Source organism: Malaclemys terrapin, chromosome 1 (assembly GCF_027887155.1).
Source record: "Malaclemys terrapin pileata isolate rMalTer1 chromosome 1, rMalTer1.hap1, whole genome shotgun sequence".
NCBI lineage: Eukaryota > Metazoa > Chordata > Testudines > Emydidae > Malaclemys > Malaclemys terrapin.
The window spans coordinates 206,533,305-206,560,730 of NC_071505.1; the positions used below are offsets into that span (position 1 = coordinate 206,533,305).

Here is a 27,426-nt window from a genome sequence, read left to right on the forward strand (position 1 = left end):
TAGTCATCCTGAATCCATTTCATTCCTACTCCAAATCCCACTGAAATGGAATATTGGGAGACTTGTCTTTCTACAGGATAAGGGAGTAATATTTTGTTTTACTGATACTGCACTGTCCTTTTCATTGTATTTTCATCTCTCAGTTTAAAATATCTATACTTTCCTAACTGAAGAGATTTAAGGACACCTTAGAAGCTCCCCACAAGGGGCTAGTGGAGGTCTGAGATGAACTAATCAATATATGCATTATTAAAATGGTGGACAGACTGCCATTATACCTCTGGTGCTGATTACAAATAGAAAGGCTTAAATAAAGCAGCTTACTTGTTCTTTTGTCAGGTCATATATTATGCATGTTCGATTTCCTCTGCAGTCACCACAAAGTGTGGAAGAAATTCAAGAATTCAATAAAATTAGCCTGAAATCATCAGTTGTAAATTAGACATTCATTTAGGTTAATTCTGTTATCAATGCTAGGCTGCTTACTCTTGGCATGCATTTGTCAGGGCTATAGGTTGATAAATCTCTCCCCCCTCCCCCTGCCAAAAAAGAGAGAAAATGTCAGCTTGTTACCATTTTTGAGCTCTACCATTTTGCGCTAACAGCTACATGCAGATGAATATGCCACACTAAAAATAATCTTAGCACAGAAAAGCCAAGAGTGTCTTCATACAGTGAGAATTTCCAATCAAATGTGGCACTGTGGAGTGAGCACATCCATTTTAATGAAGTGCTATGGTACACCTGACTTTGCCTCAGCCTAAAACTTTTTTGTTCTAATTGCTGCAATGTATCATTTAGCCTACTTGATGTTTGCAGACCAAAATGAATTCAGCAGGAGGGAGAGAGGACAGAGATGGGTGCCACATCATGTTGGGAATTATTCAAACACTTGGCCTATGCAGACTTACTTCATAGCATCAGCAGCTTGACATAACATGCAGAATAGAACACTATGAAGAAGAGGAGATAAAGACACAGGCACACTACTTCTTCTGGGTGTCAACACAGATCTTTGTTTAGAGCTATATATAAAATATACCATGGCGGGATTGAAGGTTTAAGCCATTGCCAGTGCTATAAGGCTATATATCACTAGCAGCTCCAGAAGCCATTCTGCATGAGGCAGATACCCAAGTATCCCCTATTACAGGATGGAGTATACCTTCCTTCCCACCTGTCCTAACTCTGGTGTCCTGGAGAAGGGAAGGGAATATAGCTGTGTCCTCTTCAGGGAATCTAGTGCCTCTACTTCTAGTGTCCCTTGCATCAGGGACAAAGGTAAGGGAGAGTGTTTTGTGCCCTCCCCACCCTTTACACATCCACTCAGCTAGGCACAGGTTAGCCCACAGTGTTCTGCCAACAGCGGAAGCTGTCTGAAGAAAGGTACCTACTACCCCTTCCCAGCAGTGCAGGTGAAAACAGGCACTCCGACACAGCCCTTAAGACATGGAAATTGTAGTTGTATTGCTTTCTTCATCAGAGCAGCTCTGCCTCCTCCCTGCTTTCTTTGGGCACGAGCAGTCCTTTGTCCATATGTTGCTTGTTTGGATTGTTTTTAAAATGTAAGCTTTTCAGGGAACGGATCTATCTTCTGGCATGTCTATAAAGCACATTGCATCCCTTGGGTAGTGGATAATAATGATGGGCTAAATCTAGGGGTTAATTGTGACCCTATTGGGGAAGTCTGCAGATTCCCTTTCTCAGTGGAAGCTTCTGAAAACAGGATATATCCCAGCACACAGACCCTGCATTCTAGAGGGCTGGATTGGGATTTACCCTTCTATAGGATGAGCAGGAATGGGATCCACGTGAGAGATAAACGTAATAGTTTTTCCTCACTTGTCCTTCCCTCCTCTTGCACATCATGCTGATTTGGCCATTACAGTTAGCAGATACAAAGACTTATGAAACAAAGGGAAAATAGCATTGTTTCTCACTCATACAAATCAAAATGTCAGATTCTTAAAATAGTCAACATTAGAGTAAGCATAAATCATAGAGATGCATCAGCAAGAAATTCCTCTAAATGACTCAACTTGGATGGTGGTATATTCAGAGAACAGCCTAAGTCCGTTGATGTCCATTGTGCAGTTCAACTTTAGTGACTATATGCCATGCACTTCAAGAAGGGACTCAACATTCTTCAAATGATTTTACTGATCTCAAGATCAAGAGTCTCTTACAATAAGTTCTCATCCAATTCATTGGGAGTTCTCAAGTATTTAAAAAAACAAAATAATGTAGTTAGTTATTTAGCTTTAAACAGTAGCTACTGTGTACATGTGCTTAACTTATTTGACAAAAATGTCCCAGAATTGTTAACATGCCAACTTTTTCATCATGAACTGCAGCTGACACTCTCGTTAATAGTCATGGGAGGAGTTCATTTGGGGGCTCTATGACATTTAATTTCAAATGTAGTTCACAGTATAATCAGCTGATGACTTTAACCTTCAATTTCTGGGCTTTTTGTTTACTAATTCCTCTAATCATTTTAGTTAAACACATTATCAAAACTGGTTCTGACTGAATTTATTGTTCAAGTAGCTCATATAATTCTTTGTAAAAAGTATTTCCTATTAACCTAAAAGCAAAACCTTCATAAGTAATGTTTGCTTTTGCCACTCATGACATATAGCTCTCCTCTTTGCAATAATTACACTTTCCATGTGTTTTACAACAGCAAAATACCACATAAGAACTCTATAAATTAAGCTCTCGTTTATAACCAAGACAGTTAAAACTTTTAAATAAACCACCAGTGAACGTTCAGAGGTATGGTACAATACACACTCAGTAAAGGGAAAGTACCGGTAATTCAGTGTCAAACACTCAGCCCATATTCCAGATCTAGCCCACTAGATGTATTTACATGGCCTGCGTGTTAGATTCAGATTCTGTGTAATCAAAATGTTCTTTAAAAGAAACAAACACAAAGTTTCTAGCTTTCGTGGTTGTGAAGAAAACCTTCCAAATGTAAACCAGTGGAATGTTCCTGAGTCTGCTATGGAGAAATGTGTGCTCCACTACGTCTCACTCATTGGATTGGGGGTTAGCTTTGCAGCCTAATGATGGCAACCTTAACTACTTTATGTCTGATCACATTAAAAGACGGGATAAACAAGAGTGGTGGAAGTGGAAGTTGTTGGAGGGAAGAAAATGCAGAGAGAAGATAGGAAAAGGAGAGAAAAGCAAAGAAAGGAAGAGAAAAAAAAAGACAAAATAACAGTGGTCGAGAAGATGACCACATTTTCCCACTGAGTGATGCTGAATGCAAAACTAAGACTTTTAACAAATAATGATAAAAATAGCTAAAAGTTTTGTTACTATATCAAGGACCATATTCTGCCCTTGATCTCTGTATAAATCTCTCAGGGATAGTATTGGGAAATCTGCCGTGCGTTGATGCTAGCATGTATTCCTAGATTGGCCTCTGCACTTCAATTAAAAATGGAAGGTGATTTTCTCCTCTGCATGCATTTGACATTTCTGGAAGAGAGTCTGAAAATAAGAAGAGCTTGCTCAGCATGCTGTGCATCTATTAGGTCTACCTCAGTAGCAAAGGAGCACCTGGTGGTTAACGTGATGACACTGAATGTACCTCAGAACTAATAGCCATTTGCTACTTATTATAAAGCATTAGTGTAGCAATATCATGCACTTCTTTTTTCTGACACAGCAACAGTGATAGCTGTGCAGCACCTTGGATTTCCCATTACAGTCTGGAAATCTTTTGCCTCTCAGGCAGCATTAGCTGTGCCAGAGCTGTTCATTGCAAAGCCTGCTGAAGCCTTGTCCCTTCCAGCTAGCTTTCAAAGTTTGACTCTGACATTAGTCACAGAAGGGATCCCTTCACACAGTGAACAGCTTAATCAGACCATCCTTCCATTTTGCAACACACTAAATGCTCATTGGCCCCTCAGAAAACAAATGTGGTTTCTGGTTAATCAAATGCTGACAATGATCTTCTATCTCATCTTCTTGACACCTATTTGTAGTAATCCAGGTTGAAGTTGATGTTGGAAATTTTATGCTAAAGTTGACAGTACCGAGGACTAGTATTTAATATGGCTTTACATTCCCAATTTACATTATGTTTGTTTCGCTTTGCAGGCCTTCAAGAGGGAGTTGAAAACTAAAGAACCTGTTATCATGAGTGCACTTGAAACAGTACGAGTGTTCCTGGCAGAGCAGCCTCTGGAGGGACTGGAGAAGCTCTACCAGGAGCCTAGAGGTAATTGAATGTAGAACTGTAATAACATATTGATAGAAAGATCAGTGAAGATTGAAAGACCATAAATTCTTACTGCCACTGTCGGGGCAGCTCTTATATACTCCAAGCTGCATTTCACTATTTCATAACCTGAACTAAAAAAAGGATAGCTGAAACCAGGACTTAGCAGTCCTTCTGCACACTATAAAATAAATGTGCATATTTAAAAGAAACACTGTGAAGAGCTCAAAACCTCTTGTGTGGAGGCATAACTTATAGACCAATTTGTGGTTCATAAATTCCAGTAGTTCACCTCTTACAGATGGGGAAATCCATTCCAATTTGAAAAGCTAACCAAAAAAAAAATTACAGCTGACCATCCTGAAATTTATTTGGATCAAAATTTAGTATAAAATGATCAAGAAAAAAGCAGATTGCTGAAATAGAAACTGTGTGTGTTCCAGGTACAACTCAAGATCTTTGCTTGATTCTTGTGGATCCAGTTCAGCAAAGGTCTTAAACATGTTCTTAACTTTCAGGGAGACTTAAGCACATGCTTAAATTTAAGTATTTTCACAAGTGCTTTGCTGAATGAGAATGGACTTAAAGACACGCTCAAGTGCATTTGAAATGTAAGCATGCACCTAAGTTCTTTGTGGAATATGATCCCCTAACTGAATCCTTAGAAAATTATTACACCATGATATATAATAGGACTAGGATTTGTTGAGGGACCCCAAATGATTGTACATTAATAAAGTATATTTGATAGATGTCTCTGGTTATGAATAGTTTTCTTGCTGTGCTTTTGAACATTTCAGTCTTGTTGTCATTTTCCTTACAAGATAGAGTGTGCTCTAACGGCCTGTTGAACTTCACATTTAGAGCTGTCTCCTGAAGAAAGGGCCCAGAATGTAACCAAACTCCTCCGAAGACAGGCAGATGAGGTCAAAACTGAATGGGATAAACTGAACCTGCATTCTACTGACTGGCAAAAGAAAATAGACGAGACTCTTGAAAAACTGCAGGAGCTCCAGGAGGCAATGGATGAACTGGACCTGAAGTTGCGCCAAGCTGAAGTGACCAAGGGTTCCTGGCAGCCGGTGGGGGATCTGCTAATTGACTCTCTGCAGGATTACCTAGAAAAAGTCAAGGTATCAGTGGGCTTCTACTCTTCAACATTTGTGGGAGGAAAATGTAATTGATCTTGTTTTGATGGTTATTCTCCCTGCATGATTGCCCTCCTCAATCAAGAAACAACTTTTAAAATGAAGTGTTGGCCAATTTTAAAGAATTGCAGCATTTAAAGAATGATCTAATTCCCTAGTAAAATCAATGTTAACATGGAGTTCCAATTAAAAGTATACATCAGTAATTTATGGCAAAAATATAGGGATGTCTAATTATCCCCAGCATAGATACTATTAACCCAGGGAAATTAGTATTAAGATTAAATTTAAAATAAATCCAGACATGTTAAGGTATGGAATTGCACAATTAGGGCACCCAAACAAACTTAATTCTACCCTGCATTGTAGTCATGTAACCATACAATTAAGATTGTATAATTGTGTTTGTAGCTCCACATTAGATTAAACTGATTTTAAAAAATATTTTTTTTCCTTCCCCTTTCCTGCCCCCATGATGTCATCACAGGGAGGGTATTCCCTCACCTGCCCTCCCTAATGAGTAGATCTGGTGAGTTAGGTTTTTGGTTTTGTTTTGTTTTGTTGTAAATGAAATACTTGGGAATAATGGTCAACTTGCAGAATGCTCTCCAGTAGAACATTATTTGTCAAACTGTTGAAGAGAAAACTTTATTATGAAAAATAACAGGAAAAAATGCCAATTAATCAGAAAAAATTAATTGTAGCCAGTGCAAAAGATTTCCATAAGGGTTAAGTATATAAGAAATTTGAAGAATCTGCAAGATTCTGTTGTTAAGATCATAGATAACAAATAAAAGGTCTGACACCTATTTTGTGTCTTAATGAATTTTTAACCACTTATACAAAGTGAAACAGCTCCAGCAGCAGAGACTGACTTGATAGGATACTCACTTGGGAGGTGGGAATTCCAGATTCAAGTCCTTTCACCAAATTAGGCAGAGCAGGGGCTTGAACCTGCGTCATCCACATCTCAGGTGAGTGTTCTATCCACTTCGGTGGCTCTCTCTCTAGGTTTGACCAGACATTCCATCCTTGACCTGAGAAACCTTCCCAATGAAAGTTCAGTCAAAACTAAGAAGTATGAGTCGATATTTGCTAACAAAAAAAAGTTTTGTCAAAAAATTCCTTACAAGATCTATTTGAAACCTATATATTAGCCCTAATTATGACTTTTTTAATTCTATTATAACATTGGCTAAACTGCAAATGGAAAAACTGTGTGTGCACACATATGGGATTTCAAATCCTTTGTAAATGATAATATTTCAAACCCTGTGTGAGAGTTGTAGCATAGGTAAGATATATAGCACTCCAGGCACTGCATTTCTAAGAGGTAATAATACTATTTGGGTGGTGGTACAAGGCACTAGGCCAAAGGCTGAGTAATGTTAACTACCTGAGAAGTGCAGTAATTGCCTCAGAATGCACTGCCTAGAGTGTTGTTATTGCTCTAAGGAAATAGAATTTCTACATAAATAGTGAAAGTAGATAGATGTGAGCATTTGCTGGGCAATGCAGTCATGTCTGTAACATAAATAACCTGTAAGAAAGCTCCAGTTGTGTCTGCAGTTTAAAAGCCATCTTCATAAATTATGGAATGCATGATTGTTTGCTGTTTTGCTGTATTAGTCCCAGGATATTAGAGAGACAAGGTGGGTGAGTTAAATATCGTTTATTACTTCTGGTTTAACATATTGAGTTAAATATATATTTTTAAAAATTCACATTTTTTTTTAAGTATATGTTTTAAGAAGAAATAAGTCAAGAAAAGCAGTTCTTCTAAATATAAGATGTACTAGCTTTAGGGATTCTTTAAGTTTGCATTTCAATTTAAACATACACAAAGTATGAACATTAGAGCTAGGTCAAAGAAGCCTTCAGTCCTGATCCTGCAAACATTAAGGCTTTGTTTACCCTACGCACCTTTTAGTGACATGGCTGTGCTGCTAATAGGCGCACAGTGTAGTTGCTGTTTGTCGGTGGGCGAGAGCTCTCCCACCGACAAAAAACTTCCACCCCAAACGAACGGTGGTAGCTTTGCCAGCAGGAGAGCACACCTGCTGACAAAGAGCACACCTGCTGACAAAGCACTGTTCACACCGGCGCTTTTCGTCAGCAAAATTTTCGTCATTCAGGGGGATGGGGGTTTCGCATCCCTGAACGACAAAAGTTTCGTCATTCAGTTTCCAGTGTAGACAAAGCCTTACACATATTCTTAACTTTAAGCTGACCAGCCCCATTGACTTGAAGTGTACACATGCATAATAGATTGCAGGATCAAGGCCTCAGTTTGTTGGGTTTTTGTTTTATTTATGTACAGGATCCATTTTATCAGGGGAGTACAGAGTATTGCAGGAAGATTAGAAACAAAAGGCTTTTTTAAGACTATATTTCTATTGGGCAAAGTAGAGCAGCTTTGTTCTTTTCAATCTGAGGAAGTTTGGATATATGACAAACTGGAATGTCTTAGGCTTTGCCAAACTCAGACTTTTACTCTGTATGCAAAACCAAACCCAAACCAGGGCAGTTAATCTCTGGTATCTATTTAATCAGCTATCAGAAGAATTGGAGAGAAGTTAAGAGATTCAGACTGATTTTTATATACCGAGGGAAGAAAGAATGTATCAACAATAGAAGACTCTTCATGGGACAGACCATGTTTTTTCTCTCATAAAATACTACACAGTTATGTAAATACCTTTCAAGCACAGTAGTAAATCCATTAAGTATCCAAAAGGAAAAAATACTGTCACTTTGATGGGAAAATGGTTAATAGTGCAATATCTGAAGTTCAAATGACTCAATAAATATAAGGAAACTATCTAAATCAGAAAAATCAAAAATATACAAAGGAACACATTCACAGATCTGTGTATGAAAATTCAAGGCGGTGTTGAACAAATGCCAGAATTCTAGATTATGTCATGGGTAAAAATTTCATCCAGCCCCAACCATTGTGCTAAATGTTAGAAGAGGTGGCATCAGCATCTTCTCCTCCTCCGGGAAGCTTGTCCTTAATGTCCTTATCCAAATAAACTCAACTTTTTGTTCAACCCCAAATGAAATTTTTCCAACTTTTTTTGATTCGCCGCTAATTCCAAAAAATGTTGATTTCCATTTGACCCAAACTAATTTCTTTCTTATTTTTCATAACTGCGAAGAAACTAAAAAATCTGTTACTTGCACAGCTCTATTCACGAGGCCTTCAGTATTCCCTGCCAGTGATTCATTGTATGGGAAAGAATCTCTTAGTCTGTGCATTTCTGACTAAGAATCCCAAGTGATATCTGGCAAGGTGTCCACCTTGATCACGTACATTCCTTTTCAAACCTCCACCAGAACAGCACCCACTGCGGGATTTCCAAATGTCAGCTGGTACCCAACTGAGCAATAACTCTCTGGGGAAGCCGGCTTCCCCATGTTGATTTCCATGAAAATCGTTTTCATGGAAATGAGAGCTCTCAGTCTCACAGTGAGGTTTGGGGGCTAGCTTCCTGCAAAGCAAGAGAAAAGGCTCCTTCCTCATGCTAAGGCTAATGCAGTCACTGCTATTCATCTCATATCTTGAGAACAAGAGAGCGTGTTCATGGTTCAGACATAAAAACACCTCCATGTGCTGAACGTCATCAGAAAATACAGCATACTGCTGTCTTTGAACATTAATGAACTACTCAGCTTGCTCTCTGGCTTTTCACACATACTCCATTGTCATGCCAGTGCTGCCTTGTCACTGCTTTTCAGAGTTCCCTCTGAGACCTTTTACTGCAGAAAAAGGCTTCCATTTAGAAAAAAGAACTAGGAAATAGTGCCAGATCCAGGGGATTTATGGGATTTCCCCCTGGGAATTATGGGAGTTTGACAGTTTCTCCCATAATCCCCATAGGCTCCCAGAAAGCCCTTTGAAAAGGCAGTGCAGCTGCAATGTTGTTTACTGCATTAGTGTATTGGATATTACACCCAAAACAACAGGCTATTGTGAATGGGCTGCACTGTTGATACTTATACCAGGGATATGCCTTCAGGTCAATCACCAGCAATTCAGCTGTCAGCTGTAAGCAAATTAACAGCACAGTCTTAAGAAACCCTGGGGAGATAGATCTCTTATCTGAAAGTTTTCAGGCAAGACCAAGAGAATGGTGCCAAAGGCAACTTCAGTTCCAAATGAAATTATCTGTCTCCAGTGTCATCAACTCAGGAATGCCCACCCAACTGAAGGATAGTTCTGTTTCAAGTAACTCCATTCTGTAGAGGAGTGCTTTGTTCTCCTCTATCAGCTCATAGAGAGAGCAATTTGGGGATAGCTAACTGTGAAACAATGGTCAAAACTTCCTATTTAGTCAGATAAATCCTGTGCTTTCCTATCTATTTGTAAACTTACTTTGAAAACTATCAAGACCTCTTAAACTGGTTTTAGCTGTTGCATCTTCACTTTTTTTAAACGTTTGAATTAAGTATCTTTATAGCAGGAAACTCGCATATTGGATTCAAAATATTGTTTTTAAAATTCTTAATGTAAAGAAACTCCTTGGAAAGTTTAGGTTTACTTTCAAAGCTTTTTGTCTCTGCTATTTGTACAACTTGTGTTATACTAAACTGTATACAATAAACTATATACAAGCAGGCATTAGGTAAAACCAAATAAACTAAAATGTTGCTGGAATATTAGCCTCTAGCCAAATAAGAGCCATTAAGGCATCCATGTGTATGTCTGTTTTTGTCTTCTTCCATCCTTTGGCACCCACCCAGGTTTTCTTGTTTTCTGAAATAAACTGTGCTCTATTTTCTTTTAAAAATGATGAAAATTGTGATTATGAAATTGTGAAGCAAAGAGCACCAGCAAGATACAGACATGCCCATCGGATAAGTGTGTTTTCTCAACTTGGCAGCCAAACCTGCATCACATATTGCTTAGTCCAGTCTTTCTGAAGCAGTGACTGACAATTGTGGCTAACTTCTGAGACATGTTTGCTAGAGATTGTCTTCCTTTTTATTTGTGAACTGAGCAGAATTTGCACTCGGATCTCTGCAGGTGAGATGTGTATTGAACTGCTTATCAGCTGCTCCTAAATAACTTTCTGTATCCATTTGATCTCCTTATCCTTTGGGCATCCCTCCTCTAACTGAGGTAAAAGCAAGACCTTCCTTAAAAGAATTTGCTAAATCTTAGCTGTGCTGTTTTTATCATCAGAGAAAGAAAATAAATAGACTTTGATAAATAAAAAGTCACATTGTGTACCACAGTGAGCTTAAACTGTCATTGAATTATTGCATGCAATTTAGAAGTTTGTAAAAAAAAATTTAAAAAAATTCAGAAGCTATGGGAATTAAACATCAGTGACCTGATTCTGTTCTGAACTAAGGGAAGCTGGAAGAGAATACACTACTCATAAAAGTCTGATGTATTTGACAATTAGTCATTCTGGTACAACTGCTGCTGAGAGGCAGCTGTGCTGCAGTGGTGCAGTCCTTAATGTAAAAGGCAAAGATGAGATGGTTTCAGTAAAGTAGTCACTGTATGGTTCTGTTATGCAGTGGTTTGTGCTGAGAGGTGCCTACAATGTGGATTCTTAGAATAAAATTATTTCTGGGAATTCAGGGCCATACTCTGTGTTTTATAGTGTAAAGGTGCAGGAAGTATTTACCCGCAAACTCAGTTATCACAGGGCTGGTCTACACTACCGCGGGGGATCGATCTAAGTTGCACAACTTCAGCTACATGAATAACGTAGCTGAAGTCGACATACTTAGTTCTACTTACCACAGTGTCTTCACTGAGGTGTGTCGACGGAAGACGCTCTCCTGTCAATTCCCCTTGTGCCTCTCATTGAGGTGGAGTACCGGAGTCGATGCTAGAGCAATCGGCAGTCAATTTATCGCATCTATACTAGACACAATAAATCGATCCCCACTGGATCGATCGCTGCCTGTCAATCCAGCCTGTAGTGTAGACAAGCTCTAAGTTAATACATAATCATGCATTTTGTCATGAGGGGAGAAATAATTTTTTGGGGGAGGAAGGTAAGAATTGTCTATGGGCATAACTAGAATCACACATTAATATGATTAGAAAACTATGGATATTAGGACACATGCATCTCTGCAGTCAAAGGAGGATGGCAGGAGTGGTATTCCACAGGAGGAAGCCAATATTAAAATCTGATCAGAGCTGCATAGCAGCCATTTTCCAAGTTGCTATTTGGGAGAGGTGCTTACTCAGCTCCTCTCTTAACCAGCCAGCCTTACTCACTTTTGGGGATGCAATGGCCAGTCCAGACTCCTGCTGAAGCAGGGACTGGGGCTAGATTGTAATGCTACTACTATGGTCCTGTCCATTTCTATGCTACCAGGTGCTTGGAGTGAGGGTTCTGTCAGTGTAAACTAGGGAAACATGGAGTGAATCTGGACCCTTCTGTCAGGCAAAATACAACAAACAGCATACTACAAATATGGCTGAATTGGTGAAAAAGGGGTCATGGAATATGGAAATTTACACAAAACCTTCCAAGCTTCCTGCCATTTGAAAGTCCCAGCTACTTTCTTTATTTGCTGATGGGCCCTGTATGCTTAGACATCCAGAGAAACATTTACATGTTCCCACACTGAGGCGTGAACTTTGTCCAATAACAAATTACTGCTGCTCAGAGCAGCATAAACATACTCTCAGGATCTGAGGTAACTTACTTTGATTTTCCATGATAGTATCCATTGTTCTTTGGTATTCCTAGATTCCTCTCTTGTTATTCCAGAGCAATGCCCCCTCTTTTTTGGGAGTTTGCAGGTCTACAACAGGAAACAACTTTGGGATTTTTATTTATATATTTCTTTATTTTTTTTTGTGGCAGCATAAAAGGTCGGTGGTTTTTGACTAGTAGAATTTGGAGGGAAAATTTTTAGTAAGTTGCTACATTTTTTAGCATGCAAGCCAGAGTACCAAAGGATTCTGTAAGGGCTTGTCTACAGTTGAAACGCTCCAGTACTTTAGTACTGTAGACACTCCCCACACTGATGGGTCTCAGCAGCTCCAGAGGTAGTGCTGGTGTAGTGGAGTATATTTTAGCAACTTGCAAGCATTATTTCTGAGTCAACCATCTCGCTGCAGATATTCCCCCTGCTATTATTCCTAGATTTTAAAGAAAGAAATATGATATATATAGTTATACATAGAATCAGGGCCGGCTCTAGGATTTTTGCCGCCCAAAGCAAAAACAATTTTGCCCCCCCCCCTTATTTAATTACCCCACCCCCGGCCCTGCCTCAACTCTGCCCCCTCCCCAAATCCCCAGCCCTGCCTCCTCCCCCCAGGCTCTCAAGCCTAGGAGGGAGGGGGAGAAGCGGCGCCGCGCCGCGGCCACTCAGAGTCTCCCCCCCTCCCCCCCCCAGGTTTGAGAGCCTGGGAGGGAGGGGGAGACCCCGAGCTGCCGCGGTGCACGAAACAGCTGATTCGCGCGCCGCTGCTCCCCCCCCCAGGCTCTCAAACCTGGGAGGGAGGGCGAGTAGCGGCGCGCGAATCAGCTGTTTCGCGCGCTGTGGCAGCTGCAGCGGAGGTGAGCTAGGGCGGCCAGGGCACATTTTTAGGGGCGGCATTCTGGCGCCGGCCATGCTGCCCCTAAAAATGTGCCGCCCCAAGCACCAGCTTGTTTTGCTGGTGCCTAGAGCCGGCCCTGCATAGAATATGAAATCAGCAGAAATCATGATTTGATTAGAGATTAAAAAGAAAAATAATGAGCTAGACAGCATAGCTTAATGTAGTAATATTAAAATAATGATAATGAAAATATTGAAATCCTTAATTAAAAGTTGTCATACTGTTAAGCAACAAACTTAAATTGCATGCAATTCTAAAGATCACATTTCAATTATGTTAGTTTCCTTTTTAGAATATTAATAAAGTAATAGCCTTTCCTAATTTAAATAGCACACTGGTTTACTATTTCATTGCTATAGTGATTTTGGATTCCGTAGAAGCAACTTACAATAATTATTTCAGACATCTGCTTAGCATTCTTTGAAGTGTATAGAAGTTCTTTTTCAGTTTCATTTGAACTCCAGCTGTCTGTACCAAAGTCTATAATCAATCTGAATTAAGTTGTCCTTCTTCCCTTAATATATCTCTTATTAAGTTCTGCACTGGCCTCTTAGTGAGTCTTAAAAGCTAATTCATGTAGAATTGCCATTTTCTGCTAATTCGTTTGTCAGCTTTCCAAAACCCAACTAAAAACAATTGGTGAGACAATTAGTAATGTTCTTCAGAACAACTTTTGCAGGAATGGAATACATTTGGACTTGATCAGACCTCTCCCAGTAACAAATATTTAAAGGAAATGAACTGATGACATTTTACAGGGCTTTGTTTTTAAATATAAATATGTATTATGATCTCTTCACTGTTCAATAAAATCAGGAGAGATTTTTCAATAACTAATATTCTTCAGCTGTTGCTTTATCAGCAATATATGGTAATAATCATCTAAAATAGCAGTGTTGCCAAATAGAACACACATGAACTTTGTTTAAAGACAGAAGTCTCATTAGGATATCTAAATCCATTGGAACAATTTGAGACCGTGAAGATGTCTTTATTTATTATTGAACTTGTAATGTTAATTATGTCTCTTTGTGTATTTGGAGCTTTGGGGTGTTTACTGTGATTGAGTCTCATGAAAGCAGTAGCTGAAATATGCTGGATTTGTTATTGAATTAAGCTGGCTGTGCAGTTACCATGTCTCCTAAAACATGCAAGAATATTCAGCTAATCAGATCACTTAATTAGCTGAACCGCCTGACATCCCATAGCTATAAAGAGATGTCATTTTACTAAACAAAATGTTCAGTAGACTGCTCTGTTGTCACTGTTGGAGGCAGGTGGGATTTTCTTTAAGTTTACTTTTTTATAAATATAAAATGTATTTAAAATCCTTGGGGATGTTTCATAATACATTCACACCTGCTTATAATAATAAGGATACTAAAGAGATATTAGTTTGTGTGAGATAAAAGCTCAGTTTTGCCTTGTGCTCTTTTGGTCTCATCCAAACAGCTCGTGAAAGAAACTCATTTCTCAAATGAAAAGAAACATCATTAGAGGAGCAGTTATTTAACACTTGGGACTGTTGTAAATTTAATCTTAGGAGGCTGAGCTGCTGTGGGCTGTTGTTACATAAATAATCACAATGGTGGAGAATATTTTGTGGCAATAAGCTGTAGTGTAACTAAGGCAATGTTATATCTATAATGTAAATTATTATTGTTTTAATTTTATTGTAACATCAAAGCGACACATTTCTCATCAAGTATACAGTAGGCGTGCTATCCTTGTGCTTAATATGAATAGTTAATGGAAGCTAAATTATGTAATTTTTTTCACCATATTATGTAATCCATTTTAAGCAGAGACCCTCATTGCTTTCAATTAAAAAAAAAATCAGTGGCATAATATAGCTCTTTCAATCCCTTATTTTCCTAGGAATACAAAGAAGTGACTGGGCAGGAAGGGAAATTAAATAAATCTATAATATATGGAGATATACCAATCTCATTGAACTGGAAGGGACCCTGAAAGGTCATTGAGTCCAGCCCCCTGCCTTCGCTAGCAGGACCAAGTACTGATTTGCCCCAGATCCCTAAGTGGCCCCCTCAAGGATTGACCTCCCAACCCAGGGTTTAGTAGGCCAATGCTCAAACCACTAAGCTATCCCTTCCCCAGAGGGAGGGAATCTAATCAGACTAGTCCATAAAATTAAAAATGCATTAATTTATATCAGTTGTGAGGACACAATCATTATTTTTGTAAAGGAATGTTAATGTTATCCCTCTAACAAATGACAACCAGAAATCAGCTTTCTTTAATTTGTTCTATATGGAGAATCACCAAAGAGTATGTTGCTCTACAGGTCTGTTGTGGCAACCACCAGCAGTCTAGAAACATTTTTGTAAAAAAGAACCTAGGGAACGATTGCATTTTTCACATTTATATATCTGCCATTAACATCATTATTGGGCTTCATTTTGATGAGAGCACAGTAAGTGGCAGCTCTGTATAAAGGTTCTTAGGAGGCAAGTCTTCAGGTGTTACTGAGAGGTACTAGTTTGACTGAAGCTCAGCTGAGAGGAGAATGAGAATAAGCAGCTTAATATTAAAGAAATAACGGTTACAGGTGATTGCACGGTAGTGGTTTAGTGTTTAAAATAAAATATTTCATACATTTTGTCACTTTTAACATAATTTTTGCCCTAGAGTATTAATTAGTGACATTTGTTTGCCTGTTCAGATAATGTGAAGTTCACCCCTGTGTACCACATATGGCCTGGCACATGGCATGAGTCCCACTTATGGGCATATGTGGATTTTTGGCACATGCATTATTTATATATTTATTTAGATTTAACATTTAAAAAACTAAATGTCCATACAAAAGCTCTTAGCACCCTGGCAATAATTAGACTTACAATAACTAATGTAATGTGTGATTAATTTCACTGTTATTTCTAGTGACTTTTCCATTCTATTTCATTCCCTCCTGTATGATAGCATGCTTTGGACTTTTCTGGATCAGCAGTACTCATGTTAAAGAAAAGCCTGGCAAGACAATGAATAAACAAACTAATTTGTAAATAAACACTTACCTATTAAATATTGAATTATTGTGCGTAAATATGGTAATTGACTCAAGAAAGGAACTTTTTGCCCTTCAGCTCTGATACTAGCCAAAACAGCTATTCTAAGTTAAATTAATTTAATTCTGTTTGAGGGTCTGTAGGCTAAATAATGATATTAACCACTCCCTTGCAGTAAGGAGCTAGGAATACAAAATCCAAAACGGGTTAGAAGAAGAAGAAGAAGAAAAAAGGTGACCAGTGAAACACTAAGGCTTTGTTAGCTTCAACCCTGCATTTGTTGAACATGCTATTATTAGATCATCAGATGTAATTTAGAGCCAAATTTTTCCTTTGGATGGATACATCCTGCTGATTTCAAGGAACTCCACATGGACATTTGACAGCAGAATCTGGCCCTTAAAAATCTTGGTAATCTCTGATGTCGGTTTCTGTTTGCATGCCAAGGGAACTGACTCATACCATATAAAGATTCTGTGTGTCTTTTTATCTCTCTAAAGTTCAGCACTGAGGCCAGGACCAGATGAGTTTAAAGAAGCTTGCTTTTTTTATTGGTTTACCTGGATTAACAGTGGAATTTGAGCTTTTAGAAGTAAATGTTAAACATTGGCATTAAAGTGTCTAAGTATAATATCTGATGTACACTCAGGAGCTCTGACTTTTAATGTGGCTTCTGTTGTACATGTAAATGTTCTATAGAATTCAGATATTTGGCATATGAGTACAGGCCATATAGGTACTACTGTGATAATCATAGAGAAAACATTCATGGGTACCAGAGGTTAATTGACATCAAATGAGTCATGCTATTAAAATCATGTGAATCATTTTAAAATGTCTATTTATCCCATAACATCCTAAAAGGGTAAATATTAACTCCCCAAAAATATACTGAGGAAATGTTATGTGGTGGATTATATTAGCACTATTTTTATTTTAATATGGGACTGTTTTATTGGAATTTTTCCTTTTCTAAGCCATAGACAGAGAATATATATAATCACACAGTAATTATGACAGAGATTCTGTGTTACACTGATGGGCCATAGGGGTAATGCGATTAGAGTATATGCATGTGCAAAAACTTTGGAAGCTGAGTTAGGTAGAACAATGTAAAACTTTGGGGTGTATTGATTAAATACTGTTACCTAAGTGTGAGACAAGTGCTGCTGAGACATTTTGAAGTATATTAAAAGGACATACCAGAAGTGAAAATATAACCATAAAAGAGAGGAATAATGCTTATAGTTTTCTGTGGTGAAGCAATTTTCTTTCCACAAAGAAAACAGCTTGTCAAAACATTGTTTTAAAATGAATTCTTTTTTACAATTCTGACTCTCCTATTCTTGTAATTATTGTGGACTCTGAGGGACCATTTAGGTGTTGTACCTATCAAGTATGCAGATTCCATAATGGTGATTTTACTACTTCATAGACAAGCCAATGAGCGAAATAAAATCAATTTATCAAGCTCATATGCTGGCACACAGGGACTGCATGAAGTAGGGAGTAGAATGAACATTAGGTTGTTTGGGATAGTTGAGCCAATGCCACATTGTGCTATATCTTCTCTCATTTTAATGTATATGTATTTAAATTTAATAGAGTTGGATTACATATTTAGTTTCAGATTAATCTATAATGCAGTTCAATATTATTATACTACTGTTTAGTAGTACTTGACATGTTCAAAACACTGTGTAGTCAAGAGCTAATTAATCTCATAGTTCCACTTAAGGTTGAGGTGAATGCATTATTATCCCCATTTCACAAATAGGGAAACTGAGTCAGAAAGCTGAAGTCTTCCAGCTGACACTTCCTTTCACATTATGTTTTTATTTATTTTTGATTCATATTTCATTTCTTCTGGTTGACTTCAATTATTCGAGATACCGAGAGCCCAGAACTTTTTGTTTTCACTAGGATGATACAGTTGTTCAGCTCCTCTTGGAATCAAAACCTATTATATGGATAATAGGTTATGCTATAGAAGCAGCAGGGCAAGTTTTCCCACCCTGCCCTGACAATATGTTTCAATACTAACCTGGTATAAGAGGATAGTTGAGGCTTCATTCCTAATAAAATTCCCAGGGCAATGCTATAGCTGAAAGGGTTAATGAGTCACTGATGTGTAAACAGGAAACTCAGAGGAGTAGAGAGGTGGTATTATCACTATATAGTACTAGTGAGACCATTACTGCAACAGAATTTCCAATTCTGATGTCTGCACTTCAAATAGGATAGTGACAAACTAGAGACGATTCAGGGAAGAGCTGCAATTATGGTACAGGGACTGGAAAATGTACCTTATACAGAGACACTTAGAGACCTCGATATATTTAGTTTATTGAAGAGAAATTTAAGAGGTGGCTTGATCAAAGTCTGTAAGAATATAAACAGGGAGAAGCTGTCTTATACTAGAGAGCTCTTTAATCTAACAAAAGGCATAATAAGGGCAAATGGCTGAAAGTTGAAGATAGAAAAGTTCAGACTGGAATAGGGTGTATGCTTTTAACACTGAAAGTAATTAACTAGCCATTGAAACATTACCAAAGGTAGAGTTTCCATTACATGAAGTATTTAAAACAAGATTGTTTGTTTTTCTAAATGCTATATATGCTTAATGTCAGCCATAAGTTATTGTAAATCACTGAGTGAAATTCTAAATTCTTAGCCTCCTTGCAAAGACTGCCAATTATGATGATAAATATTATGAAACTAGTATGCATTAAAGTGAAGAGGAGTACTGGTATATACTGAATAAGTATTAAACCTGAACTTTTGGGTTGGAGAGGGAATAAAATATTTCTTTTAAGGTTCCTCGTCTCTGCATACTTTTTATTATAAAGGTTAAGAAGAGGTGTACAAGGTTGTTGTCTAAATTGCCTTGCTGTTGGTTGAGTGTCAGAATATGTGTTAGGTCTTAATGGAATCTGACCTGGCTTTTCTGTGGCCATGAAAAGAATTCTGAGTTTTCCTTCTGGCAATCAGAATAAAATGTCTGCTCGCTGATTCCTAGAAACTTGAGGTGTTTTGTAATATCATGATACAGCTATTGCAACCTTGCTGTTTTTAAATTACTTTTTTTGTTTGTGAAATACTACATGTAGGTAGAATGCCTTTAGAACTCTGTACTACTGCATTACAACGTATCAGGGATTTACTTTGTAGTAGCTATTTTCTCAGGGTAATAACTCCTCTGAGTTTTTATTGCCTGAAAGTGTTTATGGAAAGAAACACAAATTACTTGTTACTTTTATGTTTGCATATATTAAATATGCATTGTTATATGTTTAATGCATGTACCAACCACACCAATTAGTTGTTGAAAAGAAATAATTAGTTTTTAATAAAATAAAGCTTAGAGCTTGATCCTGCTCTTATTCAAGTCAATGGACAACTTCCTAGCCATTTTAATGATGTCAAGTCCGGCCCTTATTTAGAGAAGTTTCCTTTGCAAAGTATCAGAGGGGTAGCCGTGTTAGTCTGAATCTGTAAAAAAGCAACAGAGGGTCCTGTGGCACCTTTGAGACTAACAGAAGTACTGGGAGCATAAGCTTTCGGACTCAAAGAATACTTTCATGATAACACTGAACAGCGCACTGATACACAGATACCCTCCCACCAACAACACAGGAAGAAGAACTCCACATGGACTCCTCCTGAGGGTCGAAATGACAGTCTGGACCTATACATAGAATGCTTCCGCCGACGTGCACAGGCAGAAATTGTGGAAAAACAACATCGCTTGCCTCATAACCTAAGTCGTGCAGAATGCAATGCCATCCACAGCCTCAGAAACCACCCTGACATTATCATCAAAGAGGCTGATAAAGGAGGTGCTGTTGTCATCATGAACAGGTCTGACTACCAGAAGGAGGCTGCCAGACAACTCTCCAATACCCAATTCTACAGGCCGCTTTCCTCAGATCCCACTGAGGAATACACTAAGAAACTACACCATCTACTCAGGACACTCCCTACACTAACACAGGAACAAATCAACATACCCTTAGAGCCCCGACTGGGGTTATTCTATCTACTACCTAAGATCCACAAACCTGGAAATCCTGGACACCCCATCATCTCGGGCATTGGCACTCTCACTGAAGGACTGTCTGGATATGTGGACTCCCTACTCAGGCCCTACGCCACCAGCACTCCCAGCTATCTCCGTGACACCACAGATTTCCTGAGGAAACTACAATGCATTGGTGACCTCCCAGAAAACACCATCCTAGCCACCATGGATGTAGAGGCTCTCTACACAAACATCCCACATACAGATGGAATACAAGCTGTCAGGAACAGTATCCCTGATGATGACACAGCACAACTTATTGCTGAGTTCTGTGACTTTATCCTCACGCACAATTATTTCAAATTTGGTGACAATATATACCTCCAGACCAGTGGCACCGCTATGGGCACCCACATGGCCCCACAATATGCCAACATTTTTATGGCTGACCTGGAACAACGCTTCCTCAGCTCCCGTCCACTCATGCCCCTTCTCTACCTACGCTATATTGATGACATCTTCATCATCTGGACCCATGGGAAAGAGGCCCTGGAAGAATTCCACCATGCTTTCAACAGCTTCCACCCCACCATCAACCTCAGCCTGGACCAATCTACACGGGAGGTCCACTTCCTAGACACCACCGTACAAATAAGCGATGGCCACATTAACACCACCCTATACCGAAAACCCACCGACCGCTACGCCTACCTTCATGCCTCCAGCTTCCACCCCGGTCACACCACACGATCCATCGTCTACAGCCAAGCACTGAGGTACAATCGCATCTGCTCCAACCCCTCAGACAGAGACCAACACCTACAAGATCTTCACCAAGCATTCTCAAAACTACGATACCCACACAAGGAAATAAAGAAACAAATCAACAGAGCCAGACGTGTACCCAGAAGCCTCCTGCTACAAGACAGGCCCAGAAGAGAAACCAACAGAACTCCACTGGCCATCACCTACAGTCCTCAGCTTAAACCTCTCCAACGCATCATCAGTGATCTACAACCCATCCTGGACAATGATCCCTCACTTTCACAGAACTTGGGAGGCAGGCCAGTCCTCGCCCACAGACAACCTGCCAACCTTAAGCATATTCTCACCAGCAACCACGCACCGCACCATAACAACTCTAACTCAGGAACCAACCCATGCAACAAACCTCGATGCCAACTCTGCCCACATATCTACACCAGCAACACCATCACAGGACCTAACCAGATCAGCTACAACATCACCGGCTCATTCACCTGCACGTCCACCAATGTTATATATGCCATCATATGCCAGCAATGCCCCTCTGCTATGTACATTGGCCAAACTGGACAGTCACTACGCAAGAGGATAAATGGACACAAGTCAGATATCGGGAATGGCAATATACAAAAACCTGTAGGAGAACACTTCAACCTCCCTGGCCACACAATAGCAGATGTAAAGGTTGCCATCTTACAGCAAAAAAAACAGGACCAGACTCCAAAGAGAAACTGCTGAGCTCCAGTTCATTTGCAAATTTGACACCATCAGATCAGGATTAAACAAAGACTGTGAATGGCTATCCAACTACAGAAACAGTTTCTCCTCCCTTGGTGTTCACACCTCAACTGCTAGCAGAGCACCTCACCCTCCCTGATTGAACTAACCTCGTTATCTCCACACTGATATATACCTGCCTCTGGAGATTTCCATTACTTGCATCTGAAGAAGTGAGGTTCTTACCCACGAAAGCTTATGCTCCCAGTACTTCTGTTAGTCTCAAAGGTGCCACAGGACCCTCTGTTGCTCCCTTTGCAAAGACTCCAGTATTTCTTCTGAGTGCCTGGCATAAATATATGTAAACTTACTAACTACATTTTCAAATGACTGGTAAATTACTTGAAATTCCTAGTCTCTATCTTTTCCTTATTTTGGCTGGCTTCTTGATCAAACAAACAGTGATGGCATTTTAATTTATCTGGATAAATCAGTGAAAAGCTATTCACTAGCACTTGAACAGCTCTAAGCTTGGCCATTTCATGGCTGTAGTTGTCATAACAGGATGAGATATGAGCTGAATCTGGTTGGATTTTTTTCTGCATGGATGTACCCAGATATGTTGGAATAATTACTTGGCAGTAGGATAGACTGCATGTATGCAGGGAGGTGGGGGAATGCAGAATTGCATATAAAATCTTGATAAAAAATGCCAAGAGATTCATAACAGCTATAGTGCTCTCAAAGTGAAATGTATTTCAAGCTATACACCCCTATTAATGTGCTGCTTCTAACACCTGTCATTGTAACCAGCAAAATCCCCTTTTTTTCCTTCTAAATTTCACACCACTCCAAATTTTGCCTTTTCTTCTTTTTTGGAGGATGAGAGAAGAAGCTGAAAATGAATATGTGGAACTAACATATTCATTTCATTTATATTATTGAACAGTTTACATTCCAGAAACACACATTTAGGTAAATATTTAGTGTAATTTTTTAAATCTTTAGAAAGAAAAGAGCATTTGAAAAGACTTACAAATATTTCAGTAACTACAGACATCTGAAAGGAGAAGGAACTACTAAAAGGCATTTTGCCATCTTTCTTCTCAGCTATTTTCCATCTGAACTATTTTTATCCCAGCTCACAGAAGGGGATTTATATTCATCTCTGGTGCATTTCTGCTTTACCATTTCTGAGTTTATAACAGCATATAGGACAGAAAATTAAATCATCTAAAATCCATTTTGTTTCAACAGTGCCTGTCCCCAGTAGCACTAGAATCAAATAAATATACTGTGCCCAGTTTAAAAGGAAGCTAAGAGTAGCATATTGCACAGGAAGCTGACAATCCCAGGTTTCTCCACGAGTCAAGATATTCTGAGACTTGAATTGTTAGATACTAAACCTATCAGAAATAACAGACTCAGTTTTAATGAAAAAATTGAGAGTTGTAAAACTATGTCACAGATAGAATACAACAATGCACTTCATTCCCCATATTCCACCTTCAAATATTTTTATGAGCTAGGTGAAACTTTGTTATAGGTTGAGATAAAACCCTATTGAGATTGATAGGTGTGAACTCACCCTTCAATTAATGTTACTATAAGCATAAACCCTCACCTAAGACAAAAGGTATGTATGAACCTGCTCAGGAGCTTTTTAGCTGAGTATAATTTTGGGTAGGTGGGGGGGGGGGGGGGGGGGGGAGAGACAGAACACTCAGAAACTAAGAACAGAGAAAGAGGGTGAGATGGGAAAGCTAAGCAGGAACTTGTAAGTACAGTGTGACCCTGGAAAAAGCAAGAGAGAGCATTTGGGGTTTGTGTTGCCTAAAGAGGGTTGGGGGCTATAAGCTAAGAAATTGCTTCTTTTGTTTTTGGTCCTTATGTATTCAGAGACACAAGACTTTTTACATTCCTTGTAAGTAATCAAGATTGCATCAAAGAAAATACCAGATTATTACTGCTTTCTACTCCCAAAGGGAACATCCCCTGCCCTGAAATTTGACTAGCTGCTCTGGTTGAAAAGAGGCAACACTATGAGAGCAAAAGAGAGAGAGAGAGAGACTGATTTCAGAGCAGTAGATATTATCCTGCTTGAAGACCATGGCCCTGATTCTCCACTACATCTGAGTGTATCTCAGCCATAGTGGAGAAGGGCATGTGTAGGGAGCCAGTTTCAGCTCCCTGATTCTGGGATGCCCAACTTTCACATAATTATTGCACAGAAGGGGTCCTGCTGCATCTCAGGGCTGGTCTACACTGAAAATTTACATTGGCATAGCTACATCTCTCGGAGGTGTAAAAAATCCACATCCCTGAGAAACATAGCTATGCCAACCTAACCCCTGGTGCATATAGTGCTAAGTCAGTGGAATAATTCTTCCATTGACCTAGCTACCCCCTCTCGGGGAGGTGGATTAACTACAGCGCCAGGAGAACCCTTCCTATCATTGTAGTGAGTGGCTCCACTAAAGAGTGCCACTGTAGCATTTTAAGTATAGACATAGCCTAGTTCCTTGTGTTGCTGGCATAAGATCCCTGCCCCCTTTTCCCTCTTTCACCAAGGATGGGGAGGGTGGCTGGTAAAGGGAGCTGTCTGACAAAGATTTCCCCTACATGAGGGGAATCCTCCATTGGGAATCTCTAGCTAGTTTAAGGCCACTTTGCACTGAACAAATGATCTTGGCAGGCCAGAGAATGTGGCCCCATTTCTTGAAGTGCTCTCCTGAACCCTTATTCACATGAATAGTCCTTGAAAGCCGTCCCAGGTGAATATGTATGTGTACTGGCAATTCATGTGAGTAATAGCAACAGTTAGCTCCTGTATAGAAGTTGCAGGATCAGGCCCTGAATTATTACAGTAAAAGAAAGCAAAGTGACCTTATAAATTTAAGCATTGTGTTCACACATGTATGGTTAAGGTGGAAGTGCAAATAACATTACTCATCATGGTATAATTATGAAACAAAGATTATGAAATTATAATGTGTCTACAAATCCATCAGTAATGTAAAGCTACATTACCCACCCACAAAAATAAGTGATTAATCTCTGAACATTTCCATAGAGCCAAAGTAGCTACCGCTTGCTAATTTATGATTAACCATTAATCTTTTTTCTCTTTTTAATTGCAATTTGATTCTCTTATCTTCATTTTCACTACATATTTTATCAGCGGCGATTCAGATTTCTCTGACTGGAAAGACTGTAAGACTAGATTGTGCGACCTTTCCTCACATCGCTGAGCACTTATACAAATGAGTATATAAGACTTCTTGTGTGAGTACGTGTTCATCAGTAAAAGTAAGAGTTGTACAAACTGGCCTATAGTTATCACAGGAGCCTAAAGTTGGTGCCTTTTGAAAGGTTTATTGGTGAGCATAAATCATTTCAAATCATAACATGGTATTTAGCTCATCTCTCCATGAAAGTTTAAAGACCCATAAAAAGCTTAGTTATGAATCATCTAAATGCTTAATACCATTGCTAGAAAGCTAGAGAAGGTTTGTAGTGGTCTGCAAATGTTTCATGTAGGTTTAAAGGATGAGTTATTGTGGGTTTTTCTTTTGTTTTGAGGGAGATCATTAGGAAGAGAGTAGGATTGTGTGGGGTCTGAGTTGTAGAAATGAGCTCCTCTGGAAAGGAGAGTATCTCTGAACATTTGTGTAACCTGTTGCTATAAATACAAACCTTTGCTTTGTGATTAATTCTCTAGTGTTTTTCAGGGTCCAATTACATAGTTTTAAAGAAAAATACATAATAGCTGGAATAGTTGGTGCAGTATAAAAATGAGGAAAAACAGATTAATCCACAAAGTAATTAGATTCAGGTATTTTAAAATGTTTAAATGATTGGCAATTTTACTCAGCCATACCTGAATCTGATAGAGAGAGAGAGAGAGGCCAATTTCCCAGAGCTGGTGGGGGAAATTTGAGATACGTCAAGAGTAATAGTCCTTCTTTTGTGTTAATGCACAATCTCCAGTATGAGACTGGGGAGGGGGCAGCGGCTATTGTTGCATATCTACCTACATATTTAAGCGTTGTGTGTGTTGTCTTAAACAGGTATATGAGACTATTAATAGAATCTGATCCTCCATTTTTTTTAACTCAAAAGGAGCTTTGCCGTTGGCTCCAGTGGGTTCAGGATCATAGAGCAAATACACTCGGCAGAAAGGGGACACTGTGGATACATCTATGCTGCAATAAAGAGCCCGGATTAGTTGACTACGGCTCAGGCTGGGAGCTACAAATTGCTGTGCAGACATCCGGGGTCAGGCGGGAGCCTGGGCTCTGAGACTTCCCCCCCTCTCAGGGTTTCAGAGCCAGGACTCCAGCCTGAGCCTGAACGTCTACACTGCAATTTTTAGCCATGCAGCCCATATTCCATGAGCCCTGGTCATCTGAGCCAGGCCAGCTTTAGCCTTGGATCAGGTCTTTTATTGCAGTGTAGAAGTACCCTGTGATCTACTTACGGTAAATCATGACTGCTGCCATGTGACCTTGCAGGGCTCTCCTCAATTTGTGAATTTAAGCAAAGACATAAGAATACATTAGGGGCCAAATTAATTCCTGACTTCAGTGGAGTCACACTAGAGATGAATCTGACCCTAGATATTTTTCTTTTCCAAAACTTGCCAGAAAAGTAACAGATAATTATGTATGTCTTCAGCATCTGAAGTTAAAAATAATAATGGGAAAGCTGAATTTCTTTTTAAGTAAAGAATCCAAACTTTTCTTCTAAGATTGCATTTCCACTCATGTTATGAATCGGCAATAATGTATTAACATTTCAATAATGAATAATAATCAGTGATGATTAGATTTGCATCTGTTATTTTTTTAATATAATTTTCCAGGAAAAGATGGTTATCAATGAGCCCCAGTCTTGCTGAGGGGTTTGTGAGAACTTAACAAATACCCACCCCTACCATTTTTTTGTGCAAATATACAGAGCATTTGGCATGATAGTTGCACACCAATCACAGAATTGGATATTTGGGTCCCTACTTTGAGAAAGCACTTAAGCATCCCTATTCAGCGCAGCACATAAGCACATTATGAGTGTTGTCCTGAAGAAGAATGCTTTCCTGAATTGGTACCTAAAATAAGAGGCAATCAATTTGGACATAGCATTGACAATGCAAGATAGCAGAAAAAATGATCCTTTCAATATGTATCAAGGGTAACATTTTATTTTAATATAGCTTTGCGTGTGAGGAACAAGCATTCCTTGGAGAAGATGCCATAGCTTCGTCTTCACCATATATTTTCAAAGTGGCATGGGGATTTAGCCACACAATTCCACTAACACTAGTGGATCAAAAATTACAATGGGATTTGAGTTGGATTCATGAATGCTGTATTTGACTTGATAACAAGTTGATGCACATGTGGCTGGGGGAAAGAGGGGTTAAGAAATTGAAAATGTGAATTGTATAGTTACTATTACTTCCTGCATTTCCAGTCAAGGGCTTCATGATGGAAGCTCCCCAAAGCTGGCAAGTATATAAAGAGTCTATTCTTATTGAAATAAGCTCATTTACTATTTATTTCCACTCCCACCCAAGTGACTCATGAATTTCTTTTCAAATTTCAAAAAACTCGTTCATAAAACATGGACAAAAATATCTTTTTCATGCAGTCAATAAATGCCAACTCCCTTTGGTGGATGTAGGTCTTTATATTTGACTGCCTGCTGAATGCTGGGCGATGTTCCAGAGAAGAGTGCAGTGTTCTTCCATATTTTAGGGACTGCTAATTAAAATGAAACCAAACACAGCACATGGAAAAATAGTGGCAATGGGGGAAAGAGACATTTTCAAAAACTGTGTTAATTTTTCAACAAATTGTGGGATTTTTATTGAAAGGTTTGTTTTTATGAAAAAATATTTGGCAAGGTGCTCACTAGTTTTCAAG

General features: G+C 39.0%; 1 protein-coding gene across 10 annotated transcripts in view; it reads left to right on the forward strand.

Moving 5' to 3' along the window:
- Nucleotides 1–27,426, forward strand: part of DMD (dystrophin) — a 2,004,766-nt gene that overhangs the window by 1,716,193 nt on the left and 261,147 nt on the right. For all 10 annotated transcript variants that reach the window (XM_054005916.1, XM_054005912.1, XM_054005914.1 and 7 more), the window contains 2 exons: nucleotides 4,117–4,237; nucleotides 5,102–5,370. In XM_054005916.1, coding sequence (XP_053861891.1) covers nucleotides 4,117–4,237; nucleotides 5,102–5,370 — 390 coding nt within the window. The remainder of the gene's footprint in view (nucleotides 1–4,116; nucleotides 4,238–5,101; nucleotides 5,371–27,426) is intronic.